The sequence below is a fragment of the Eurosta solidaginis genome, chromosome 1 (genome assembly GCF_040869045.1).
Source record: "Eurosta solidaginis isolate ZX-2024a chromosome 1, ASM4086904v1, whole genome shotgun sequence".
Lineage (NCBI taxonomy): Eukaryota > Metazoa > Arthropoda > Insecta > Diptera > Tephritidae > Eurosta > Eurosta solidaginis.
Window position 1 is genome coordinate 116,416,432 of NC_090319.1, and position 14,021 is coordinate 116,430,452.

Below are 14,021 nucleotides of genomic sequence, written 5' to 3' on the forward strand. Positions count from 1 at the left end.
GTCATTTACCACATCTCCACCAAAATGGCCTTTGATCTTTTGAAAACTTACAGTTTTAATACTTTGATCCGTCTCCCCAAATATTTTTAAAAACACCTTTTGCATACTCCAGTTGCCTGTCCATTATTTTCTAAGTAAAAAATAAATAAACTGTTGATTTCTTGAATTTGAGGCTTATCTAAGCGTTTCACTTTTTTGGGCTCTATGTGTATCATACGAGCAATATAATAGCGTCGATTGTTATAATCCCCCAGTTCCCAGTATGCTTTGAATATTTTGTCCTGTTGGTCCACTGTGATTTTTGTATTACACATTCTATGGAAATCGACTATTTTTCAGTTTTCTTGGCTGGCATTGTCTTATTCTTCCATGTAACAAATTCTTTTCCCAAATTTTTGTTTAGTATATTAGTTTTCATAAAATTTTGTGGCTTTGGATTATTCAGAAGGAGTTCCTCATTTCATTGTGATGAAGCTGTATCGCTAAGGTTTGATTCAATTAAATCTTCCATCATTCTGATACTTTCCGATGTATTATTATGACCAGAACTGCCCTAAGGCACATACTCTGTATCGTTGTAATCAGTTTCATGAAATATATCTTCTTCCGAGAGGTCGCTTTCAATGCTCCTAAATTGGGAAGTATTTAGATATCGCAACTTAGAAATGTTATTATTATCGAAGAGCACTTTACAGGATGAAGCTGTTTCATTTGGGAGTTCATTCAACAACACTTCACCATCCACGAAGCTAAACGGATGAACTCCTTTTTTATTTTGCACACTTACATTAGGGCATATATCGGAGCTTTTATTTTTTTGGCTAAAGCCACTAATTTTTTACCTCTTCCCATTTTTTTCAATAAAATTTGTTTTATTATCGAAAAGCATTTGGCTATTTTACTTCTATAAGTTTGGCTAAAGTACTTCTCTGCAAGTAAGATTACACTTTTTACACTTTATTTCGCAATAAATAACCTGTATTGATACAAGATGTTCTGTCACAATTTCATTTGGCAACTAAATTTGAACTTGTTCAAATTGAGAAAGCAGCTTTTTTAAGCAGGCATTTAACAAAAGAACTTCAATCGAAAGAAGTGGTTTTGTCAAGTTCGTCAAACTCAAAAGATAAACAGAGACAAGTTTTTTTGATAAATTTCCGTTATGATTTTTACATTGGAAATTCCAACTTAATCGAGACAAACTCTTTTATCACACGTAATTGTGAAAAAGTCGAAAGAAGTTATTTTGATTACCGTTATAACTTTTGAACTAACGTTCCTAGGAATATGGCTATAAGTAATAAGCGCCTTGAAATTTCATATATGTACATATATGATAAAAATCTTGGAAAATTGTCTTATTTCGAGAGAAGTCGTTTTGTCAAATGTCCACAGATCAGGGATGGGCATTATCAACAAATTTGAATAACCATTGACGAAAAAATAAAAAATAAATTTTTATTCATTATTCAAGAAAACTTGAGTGATGAATAACATGTTATTTTTTATTCAAGCATTTCTTGAATAATGAATAACATTTTCTCGTTATTCAAAATATTCTGATTGATGATAACCGCTCGTTCTTATTTTTGCAAAATTTGAATAAAGAGTTGAGTTATTATTCCTTATTTACAAAATATGGAATAACAATAAAATTTTGGTTTTTATTCAGTTATCCAAAAATAAAAAAATAAACCATCGAGATGCCCTGAAAATATACCCAAATGCGTAACCAGTTCGTGTGTAGTTCTAAAGCTTCCTAGGGTAATATTGAGATGATTTTGGGGGGTGTTCGTGGGGTTTTTTGGGGGCGGTTTGGGGGTAATTTCTGGGACACCATGCGGATCCTCCCGGGGCCTATTGGGGTCCATTCCAGGGGCTCCCTCGCGATCCTTCTAGGGTTTTGGGGTCATTTCGGGATGACGTTTGCGACTCTCTCGAGGTCTTTTGGAGGTCATTTTGGCATGGTTTAGGGAAGTACCACGGAGTCCTCCCGGGGTCATTCCGTGATCTTTTTGGGACTCCCTCGGCGTCATTTGGGGGTCATTCCGGGATGATTTTGGGGACTTCCTCGGGGTCATTTCGGGGTCATTTCGGGATGGTTTTGGGGACTCCCTCGGGGTCATTTCGGGGTCATTCCGGGATGGTTTTGGGGACTCCCTCGGGGTCATTTCGGGATGGTTTTGGGGACTCCCTCGGGGTAATTTCGGGGCCATTCCTAGGTTATTTCGGGATAGTTTTGGGGATTCCCTCGGGGTCATTCCAGGATGATTTTGGGGACTCCCTCGGGGTCATTTGGGGGTCATTCGTAGGTAATTCCGGGATCTTTTTGGGGACTCCCTCGGGGTCATTCCGGGATGGTTTTGGGGACTCCCTCGGGGTCATTTCGGGGTCATTTCGGGATGGTTTTGGGGATTCCGTCGGGGTCATTTCGGGATGGTTTTGGGGACTCCCTCGGGGTAATTTCGGGGCCATTCCTAGGTCATTTCGGGATAGTTTTGGGGATTCCCTCGGGGTCATTCCGGGATGATTTTGGGGACTCCCTCGGGGTCATTTCGGGGTCATTCCGGGATGGTTTTGCGGACTCCCTCGGGGTCATTTCGGGGTCATTTCGGGATGGTTTTGGGGATTCCGTCGGGGTCATTTCGGGATGGTTTTGGGGACTCCCTCGGGGTCATTTGGGGGTCATTCGTAGGTCATTCCGGGATCTTTTTGGGGACTCCCTCGGGGTCATTTCGGGGTCATTTCGGGATGGTTTTGGGGACTCCCTCGGGGTCATTCCGGGATGGTTTTGGGGACTCCCTCGGGGTCATTTGGGGGTTATTCGTAGGTCATTCCGGGATCTTCTTAGGGACTCCCTCGGGGTCATTTCGGGGTCATTTCGGGATGGTTTTGGGGACTCCCTCGGGGTCATTTGGGGGTCATTCGTACGTCATTCCGGGATCTTTTTGGGGACTTCCTCGGGATCAGTTCGGAATCCTTCCGGGATCCTGGAATCCACACGAAATTAATCCCAAATGACCCTTTGCGAGTCCCCAAAACCACCCCGAAATGACCCCTTGGGAGTCCCAAACCACACCGAAATGCCCTACGAAAGACCCCCAAATGACCCCGAGGGAGTCCCCAAAACCATCCCGGAATGACCCCGAAATGACCCCGAGGGAGTCCCCAAAACCATCCCGAAATGACCCCGAGGGAGTCCTCTAAACCATCCCGGAATGACCCCGAAATGACCCCGAGGGAGTCCCCAAAACCATCCCGGAATAACCCCGAGGGAGTCCCCAAAACAATCCCGAAATGACCCCGAGAAAGTCCCCAAAATCATCCCGGAATGACCCCCAAATGACCCCGAGGGAGTCCCAAAAAGATCACGGAATGACCCCGGTAGGACCCCGTGGTACTCCCCTAAAGCATGCCAAAATGACCTCCAAAAGACCTCGAGGGAGTCGCAAAAGTCATCCCGAAATGACCCCAAAACCCTAGAAGGATCGCGACGGAGCCTCTGGAATGGACCCCAATAGGCCCCGGGAGGATCCTTTTGGTGTCCCAGAAATTACCCCCAACCGCCCCAAAAAAAAACCCCGAATACTCCCCAAAATCATCTCAATATTACCCTAAGAAGCTTCAGAACTACACACGAACTGGTTACGCATTTAGGTATATTTTCAGGGCATCTCGATGGTTTATTTTTTTATTTTTGGATAACTGAATAAAAACTAAAATTTTATTGTTATTCCATATTTTGTAAATAAGGAATAATCAGCCCTATTCTGCATTTCGACTTGGATTGGAATTTTTTCGATTTGGCAATTTTGGTATTCTGTGTTCCAATCTCTTTCGATCCAACTTCGAATCGTTCGATTTTTTGTATTCTGCATTTCGATCGTAGTTCCTTTTTTCTAAGTTGCAAATTAGTTGGCGGAAAAATCTTTTCTTTTTATTTTTTTATTAATTTATAACAAAATTTCAACAAAAATGTAAGTAAAACTTGTTAAGAAACGTAGAAGGCTTGATGATGATTGTTTTTTATATGTTTCCAGGTCAAAAACAACATGTCGATGTCGAAGTCCTTGGACGTATTTGCCCCGCAAAAGTATCTAACACATACCTGAAAGCATCCTTGTTAAGTCGAAAGTTTTTTTTGAACCTAAATAAGAAAAGGTGAAGCGAAAACGTAAACAATCCTTGCGGAAAGAATAAATAAACCTTTATAAAGTATTTTAGGCCAGTGCAATGAAATTAGCATCCTTAAAATTCAGAAAATATCAACTATATTCGTGCAGGAATCCGTTTTAACAAAACTTGGTGGCCACGGCAGGGAATTGGCCAAAAGAACGACAAAAACACACTTACAATTATGAAAGAACTTCACTCAAAAAATATAACACTGCGGCAATATATTCTATTGCTTTTTTTTTGTACAAAATGGCGTGGATAATAAAATATAAACGTTTTTCAGTGTTTTTTACAAATTTTCTTTAATTTATTTTGTTCCAATGTTCACACGTACTAACAGCTGATTTCGAAAAACCATTTGCTCTTCCTCTTCTCTTTACGATTCCGTCGTAATGCAGAATACCAAACTTCGATTAAAGCGGAGCGTAGAACGGGAACGTAATCGAAATGCAGAATAGGGGTGAATAACTCAACTCTTTATTCAAATTTTGCAAAAATAAGAATTAGCGGTTATCATCAATCAGAATATTTTGAATAACGAGAAAATGTTATTCATTATTCAAGAAATTCTTGAATAAAAAATAACTTTTTATTCATCAATTAGAAAATTTAAAATGATGAATAATTTTTTATTTTGATTTGTTTCATTTCAAAATGACTCAACCCTGCCACAGATATGTAACATACATAACATGAAACTTATTTCTTACTTGTTTATAAAATTAGTTGTGGCATTGTTTCAAAACACACGGGAGTCGCTGGGTTCGGGATCTATTAAAAGACCAGTGTGCTAGGACTACTAGTATAAAAACACACTTACCTCTTTACTGTTTGTGCCCACAGATAATGGTTCCATCATCATTTTTGCAGTTTTTTCCCCCCTTTTGAAGAATAACGATGGCTTAGTTGCTTCTACGTTCTCATCCATGCTGGCGTATTTTATAACAACATCGGATAACTGAGTCAAGAGACTGCACGGTGAATTTTTATCAGCAGAAAAATGTGACATTATACAAAGATTTGCCAGTTGATTGCAAGCAGTACTATTGTGTAATGATAGACAAAAAAAAGCCACAAATTTCAGATCACCAAAGTGCATGTCGCTTCCGCCTATTGATTGCCAAATTGAGTTATACTTTAAATATGGTTTAAGTACCTGATTGCCAATACAATAGTCGAGATAACGAAAATTATACTTCAAATCGCAAATATTGCATATACGAGTATCATTTATGTGATAGTCATCGTATGTCAAACGTATTGGTCTTGATGTTGTTCCAGATCGTGTTAGATAGTAATTGTTAGAGTGAGTAAAATTAATTAATTTGAACTCGCAGGAAACTTTACTATCATTGGCTCGTACATCTTGGCAGTAATCATCGCACCTTTTAATGCATATTGGATTTTTCTTTTCAGTATCGTACATCGCAACAGTTACAAAATTTGGTGCACACTCACATGATAGTTCTGAAATTCAAATTGTTAAATTATTAATAGGGTTATAGTTTTCAGAAATTCTTGAGTGAAATAGTAAAATTCAGGGTCCCATCGTGTTTTCCGTGATCGAATTGGCAATATTGGTGTTATACGTTAACTATCGTATCGTAATTTTTGACAGAGTGTAATAGATATAAATCAGGGGTGGGACTATTCATATAATAAACTCTTTTATTCGCCAGGTATTCGTAATTCGAATAATATTTATTCGAAATTTTTATTCGTTTATTCGCTTCCATTTATTCGAATTCCTTTCCTTATTATTCGAATAGTAAAATAAACAAGTAAGGAAGGCTAAGTTCGGGTGTAACCGAACATTACATACTCAGTTGAGAGCTGTGGAGACAAAGTAAGGGAAAATCACCATGTAGGAAAATGAACCTAGGGTAACCCTGGAATGTGTTTGTATGACATGTGTATCAAATGGAAGGTATTAAAGAGTATTTTAAGAGGAAGTGGGCCATAGTTCTATAGATGGACGCCATTTAGGGATATCGCCATAAAGTTGGACCAGGCCTGACTCTAGAATTTGTTTGTACGATATGGGTATCAAATGAAATGTGTTAATGATAATTTTAAAAGGGAGTGGGCCTAAGTTCTATAGGTGGACGCCTTTTCGAGATATCGCCATAAAGGTGGACCAGGGGTGACTCTAGAATTTATTTTGTACGATATGGGTATCAAATGAAAGGTATTAATGAGTATTTTAAAAGGGCGTGGGCCTAAGTTCTATAGATGGACGCCTTTTCAGATATCGCCATAAAGATGGACCAGGGGTGACTCTAGAATTTGTTTGTACGATGTCAGTATCAAATGAAAGGTGTTAATGAGTATTTTAAGAGGGCGTGGGCCTTAGTTCTATAGGTGGACGCCTTTTGGGAATATCGTTATAAAAGGGTTGACTCTATAAAACGTTTGTACAATATGGGTATCAAACGAAAGGTGTTAACAAGTGTTTTAAAAGGGAGTGGGCCTTAGTTCTATGGGTGGACGCCTTTTCGGGATATCGCCATAAACGTGGACCAGGGGTGACTCTAGAATGCGTTTGTACAATATGGGTATCAAATGAAAGGTGTTAATGAGTATTTTAAAAGGGCGTGGGCCTTAGTTCTATAGGTGGACGCCTTTTCGAGATATCGCCATAAAGGTGGACCAGGGGTGACTCTAGAATTTGTTTGTACGATATGGGTATCAAATGAAAGGTGTTAATGAGTATTTTAAAAAGGAGAATTTGTTTGTACTATATGGGTATCAAATGAAAGGTGTTAATGAGTATTTTAAAAGGGAGTGGGCCTTAGTTCTATAGGTGGACGCCTTTTCCAGATATCGCCATAAACGTGGACTAGGGGTGACTCTAGAATGTGTTTGTACGATATGGGTATCAAATTAAAGGTATTAATGGGGGTTTTAAAAGGGAGTGGCCCTTAGTTGTATATGTGAAGGCGTTTTCAAGATATCGACCAAAATGTGGACCAGGGTGATCCAGAACATCATCTGTCGGGTACCGCTAATTTATTTATATATGTAATACCACGAACATTATTCCTTCCAAGATTCCAAGGGCTTTTGATTTCGCCCTGCAAAACTTTTTCATTTTCTTCTAATTAATATGGTAGGTGTCCCACCCGTTTTACCAAGTTTTTTTCTAAAGTTATATTTTGCGTCAATAGACCAATACAATTACCATGTTTCATCCCTTTTTTCGTATTTGGTATATAAATATGGCATTTTTTTCGTTTTTCGTAATTTTCGATATCGAAAAAGTGGGCGTGGTCATAGTCGAATTTCGGCCATTTATTATACCAAGAAAAAGTGAGTTCAGATAATTACGTGAACTGAGTTTAGTAAAGATATATCGATTTTTGCTCAAGTTATCGTGTTAACGGCCGAGCGGAAGGACAGACGGTCGACTGTGTATAAAAACTGGGCGTGGCTTCAACCGATTTCGCCCTTTTTCACAGAAAACAGTTATCGTCCTAGAATCTAAGCCTCTACCAAATTTCACAAGGATTGGTAAATTTTTGTTCCACTTATGGCATTAAAAGTATCCTAGGCAAATTAAATGAAAAAGGGCGGAGCCACGCCCATTTTGAAATTTTCTTTTATTTTTGTATTTTGTTGCACCATATCATTACTGGAGTTGAATGTTGACGTAATTTACTTATATACTGTAAAGATATTAACTTTTCTTTTAAAATTTGAATTAAAAAAAAATGTTTAAAAAGTGGGCGTGGTCGTTCTCAGATTTTGCTAATTTTTATTAAGCAGATATATAGTAATAAGAGTAACGTTCCTGCCAAATTTCATCATGATATCTTCAACGACTGCCAAATTACAGCTTGCAAAACTTCTAAATTACCTTCTTTTAAAAGTGGGCGGTGCTACGCCCATTGTCCAAAATTTTACAAGTTTTCTATTCTGCGTCATAAGTTCAACTCACCTACCAAGTTTCATCGCTTAACCTTTATTTGGTAATGAATTATCGCACTTTTTCGATTTTTCGAAATTTTCGATATCGAAAAAGTGTGCGTGATTATAGTCCGATATCGTTCATTTTAAATAGCGATCTGAGATGAGCCCCCAGGAATCTACGTACCAAATTTCGTCAAGATATCTCAAAATTTACTCAAGTTATCGCGTTAACGGGCAGACGGACGGACGGACGGACGGACATGGCTTAACCAAATTTTTTTTCGATACTGATGATTTTTATATATGGAAGTCTATATCTATCTCGATTCCTTTATACCTGTACAACCAACCGTTATTCAATCAAAGTTAATATACTCTGTGAGCTCTGCTCAACTGAGTATAAATATCTGTTTATCTTATACTATTTTCACACAGGAGGCTTATTGAATAATAAATACAATTTTCTACATTAAGACGCTTATTGAGCTCAATCTTCCCTACAAAATTCGAATCTATAATTATTTCATTAGTAGCTAATCGAATGCCTAATGAACTCAAAAGCACAATGCAACTCTGTTGGCAGCGTTCCGCTTCCGTTTCCGCTTCTTAGTTTTTGGTGTGTTCAGTGCTTAAAAATGTCATTTATCAAAGCAAATGTCATTGTCTGCATGGCGGAACGATACAAGGTGGCCGCATCGAACAGCTGATTATAACCTTTTTAAATAATTTTGTATATAATAAGCTCTTTTTTATTTGATTTGATACATCAACTACCGGCGTAGTACGATTTTGACATTTGTCCATCGAATTTAGAAGCACATGGAATTTTTTTTGTTTGTAGGTATGTCACCATGCTCCCACCTTATATCGTTCCGCCATGATTGTCTGTCTCATCCTTCATACAAATCGAGCAGTTACTTCTGTGTGAAAGCAAAAAATTTACGATTTCATTAGCAGGTGAAATGAGATCATTAAGTTTCTGTGTGAAAACAGTATTACACTCATCGCTTGTACATATGAGCATGCACATGTATGCAAATTATCGTCCTCCTACTTTAGGAGGGGTTTTTAAAAAATAATAAGAATTTTGTATGGTTAGTTACAGAATGTAGCATTGACACCAAACTCAGAATCCAAACTGACTTTATTTTCCACAATTGCTCTTATTTATAACTTAATTCAATATTTACAATATAAGCGTTGCATCGGATTTGCCCTTGAAAACCGATGCGTGAGAAATGGAATGTTTATTCAATGAAATGCCAGTGGCTTGGGAAATATAAATATAATCTTTGTTTAGTCTGCTTACTGAAATGCCAGTAGCTTGAGAATACAATAATTGTTTAGTCTGCTTACTGAAATGCCAGTGGCTTGAGAAATGGAATATTTGTTTATGATTGCCATAAGAGCACTGTGGGAAGTGTACTGTTAACTCCCCCCTTTCTTTAAGAGAATCGCCCCGATTCTGTAATTTCTGTAAAGTTGATTAATTTTAACGGTTAATTCATTAAAAATTTCCTCTTGTTTTATTGACTGTCTATTTGTTTTCCATCTCTCAACCACTTTGTTGATCTTAAAAAATATATATATTATAATTATAATACATGTTAATACAATGACAATCCAATAAACAGGATGTGATTGTATTTCATTTCTTACATAGTTTATCAAATTAATGTTTTCAAATTCCAAATTATAGTCTTTTGACTCAATGTAATCTACAATTTCAAAATTACTTACTTTACTATTGCTGACATACTGCCATATTTTTGAATCTATATTTTCATATGTAACATTATCAATATTTGTTTGATTTTCAAATGTAACTGAATAAATTCCATCTACTTCCTGATTATTGATAATATGCTTCCCTGAAACTAATATAGCACCCTGTTTTATTTCATCTATTTGTTTATTGCCTTCTTTAATTTTTTTACATTTAGCTTTATTCCCAGTTAAAATATCTGACAAGCAACCATTTGTATTATTAATTTTACAATAGGTGTTTATCAATTCTTTTTTACAATTTTCAACATTAACATATTTGTCGTTACATTTTGCAATTTCTTTTGCAATTAGTCGCTTACCTATCTATTTGGGCAATTGGCCTTACTTCAAACAATTTACAATCAAATATAATTTTTGGATATTTTATGTAAATAACTATTACATCTTCATTTTGCAATATTTTAAAAGTAGATACGTCTATTATATCTGATATAGACAGTCGTCCGTGCTCATTTTCGGTTATCTTCTCTATTTCATCAAAATGTAAAATTACTGGATTTAAAATTCCTACTTTTGCCATTGCTATAGTATTAACGAGATTTTGTAATTCCGACATTAAAAATTCATTTCTTCGTTTTACAAGCAATTTAACATATTCGTCTCCATTTAAGCTTTTTATGGTTTCAGTTAATCTATAAATTTCTTTAAAAATTTCAGAGTTTGTAGTGTACTGTTTATTATTATTATCCGTTAATTCGTTCAATTTGTTATTTACTAACACCAAATCATCATGGTCTGGTGATCCCGCTATCCATTTCCATATCAATAAATTTATTTGACACTTTCCTACTACAGGGTTTGTAATTATCTTTTGCATTGCCAGAACATACATCGGCTGGTGCTTCAAAGGATTCTTCCTCCAAAGTAATTGTATTCAACGCTCCCTTTTCACTATTTATTTTGTCGGATAATTCAACGACTGGCTTTTCAGGATCTTCTCCCGAATTTTTTATATTCAAATTATTTTTATGAACGTGTTTTATTTTAAAACTTGCCGGAATTCTCTTCGGCTGGCGTCTCAGGATTTCTTTGTCCCGAGTGTTTTCTTCTTTATCTTCCTTTCTTTTGCCGGTATTACCATCGGCTGGCACTTTAGAAGTCCTTGCTCTTAAAGTATTTTCATTTTCTAAATTTTCCTGTCGCTCGGATTCACTTCCCAAGCTAAATATTTCTGCTTCTTTATCGTTATTTATTATCAACCTCCTCCTTTCAAGATTAATCACCGCTTTTATGTCTCTCAAGAACTTATATCCGATCAGCAAATCTGCTTCCAAATTTTCAATTTCATAAAAAATTTGCTTTTTACCGAACAAAGTTATAAAATGATAGTAACGTATTATTGAATAGCCGTTAATTGTTTTAACTCTTTTATGTATAGCCAGTTCATTTCTATTCTTGTAAATACCTGACTTTATATAACAGCTAGTTGCTCCTGTGTCAACTAATATTTTACAATTTTTACCTATTGCCCTGTCATACAAAAAAATGTATGGCAAAGCTAATTTTGGTCTAAAAAATGATCCTCATTTATATTATTAACACGCAATGCCTTATTGGGTGGTTGCACGGTCTGCTGCGTGCTTCCATGTGGTCTTTTTTCTATATTACCACTTTGATTGTTATTACTTTGGTAATTATAAGCAGGTCTTGGCTGCGGCCGATTTTGTACCCTGATGCTGGAATCAACATCCATTGGGGTCGGTTGTGGTTGCACCCTTTCAATTCTTTGCCCGAAATTTCTTTGAGGCTGTTCTTGTGCAAACCTCAGATTATTATTGAAGTTTCTTCTATGGTTATAATTATTTTGCCCATTATTTGCTGAAGGCGAAAAATGGGCCTTTGCCAAAGCGTTCGGCAGATCACTTGGTGACAATGAAAACAGGATATTTGATAAATTCCCATTCAATCCGGTTATAAATATGCGTACAGCATCTCGCCTATTCTTGGCATTAAGTTCCCTAGTGACTGAACTGTCAGTACCGTAGGTCATGATCGTTTTATTTATCAACAACGTTAATTTCTCGTTAACCTTATTATAATAATCAATTATTGAATTAGAGCCTTGTCTCAAAATGCTCATCTCCTGTTCAATAATGTGGGCTGGCCTCTTGTCGGCGTATGCGAAATCTAATCGTGCCAAAATGGCATCAAAATTTAGCACTGTCCCATGATTTGATAGCAAATCATTGGCTTCCTGTGTAATTTTATTTCTTAATATTGTTAGTGCAGCGAAATACCTACGGCTGCCTCTAACGTATAAACTCATTGTGTTATTAGCGGATTTCCTCCAACTAACATATTTATTTTGCTTTCCCGTGAATTCGAGCAAATACTTTATTATCTCTAAAGACTCCTCGCACTTTATTTGCTGGTTGATGATCTCAGGCTTGTACTCCGCGATGGTAGCTGCCTGAGTCATCCCCTCGATTTGCCTGCGCAATTCCGCTACCTCTAATTTTAATGAAGCGTTAGTCGCGGCTATTAACCTAGCCACTAGGGCTTCATTTTCACTTTCTAACGACATACTTCTAAATACTTGTATCAACAAATCCACACTTAAATATTTTTAGTAATTGTTTTTTTTTTTAAATAGCGTAAGTACAAGAATGAATCTTTAGTCACTAAATAGCATAAAAATTAATCTTACTTCACTGCCGTACTGCTGCTCTCACTGGTCCTGTAACATCAAATTTATATACAGCTTCCTTTTTTCCTCTGCTACTTTCTGAACTGCTCTTCTCCTCTCGTTTACTTCTTCCTCTTATTCAATGTTATGGTTGTATGTTTGTTTTGTTGTTGTTGTGATACGAGTAATTCAAGAATTACGTTTTTAAATTCGCTTTTGTTTTTGCACACTATTAAATTTATTTCTCCATGGACTTATTTTGCTGTTAGCTGCTCACTTGTATTTTTCTTGTCAATTTTCAAATTTCAACCCACGAACTTCACATTAAATGATTTAAGTATTCGAACAGCGATTCAACAGATGATTGAAGCTGTTTACTATTGTTAATGTTTTTTTCAAACCACTTGTATGAATTCACAATGGTAGTTAGTTAAAGTTTTGAAAACAATTTTTTGTTGTTTTACTTTTGTGTTTTTGGTTCTTTCTCGTCCAGTGACGATACTTATTTAAAAAAATTTTGTTGTTTAACTTTTGTATTTTTTTTTGTTCTTTCTCGTCCTTTGACGATACTTATTTCAAAAATTTTGTTGTTTAACTTTTGGGTTTTTTTTGTTCTTTCTCGTCCTTTGACGATACTTTTTTTAAAAACCTTGTTGTTTAACTTTTGTGTTTTTTTATTTTTTCTCGTCCTTTGACGATACTTATTTTTACAACGCGTGCCCCACACGCCGGGCGCCAATTATCGTCCTCCTACTTTAGGAGGGGTTTTTAAAAAATAATAAGAATTTTGTATGGTTAGTTACAGAATGTAACATTGACACCAAACTCAGAATCCAAACTGACTTTATTTTCAACAATTGCTCTTATTTATAACTTAATTCAATATTTACAATATAAGCGTTGCATCGGATTTGCCCTTGAAAACCGATGCGTGAGAAATGGAATGTTTATTCAATGAAATGCCAGTGGCTTGAGAAATATAATCTTTGTTTAGTCTGCTTACTGGAATGCCAGTAGCTTGAGAATACAATAATTGTTTAGTCTGCTTACTGAAATGCCAGTGGCTTGAGAAATGGAATATTTGTTTATGATTGCCATAACGGCACTGTGGGAAGTGTACTGTTAACTTGCATACGTACATGAACTTATGTATATATGTGCAAACAAACAGTGCTGCTTTGTTAATATTCATTGATTTAGTTATATTTATCTAACCAAAATTGTGCTTAATGCTATGTTCAAACAGAAAAATAAATTGAGGCAATTTAGATTTAAATTGAGTGGTGTTCATACAACTCAATTTAGCATACACAATAGTAATTTGATAGCTGGTTGGCTCATCTCTACAGCAGCATCGTAGTTTTGTTTAGACTGTCAAAATGCGCTTGTTGGTATTAGGCGAATGGAATAGAATGAAAACATAAAACTTTGAAATTTTTGTGTGTTGTAAGAAAATGTGTTCAATGCTTTAGTTTCATTTTGAGTTTGCCATCTTCATTCTTCAAACATATACATAGTTGAG

At 36.3% G+C, this 14,021-nt stretch overlaps 1 protein-coding gene across 5 annotated transcripts in view; it reads right to left on the reverse strand.

The window, feature by feature from the left end:
- Window positions 1-14,021, reverse strand: part of LOC137236756 (meckelin) — a 215,467-nt gene that overhangs the window by 143,092 nt on the left and 58,354 nt on the right. For all 5 annotated transcript variants that reach the window (XM_067759738.1, XM_067759740.1, XM_067759736.1 and 2 more), the window contains exon 2: window positions 4,997-5,643. In XM_067759738.1, coding sequence (XP_067615839.1) covers window positions 4,997-5,643 — 647 coding nt within the window. The remainder of the gene's footprint in view (window positions 1-4,996; window positions 5,644-14,021) is intronic.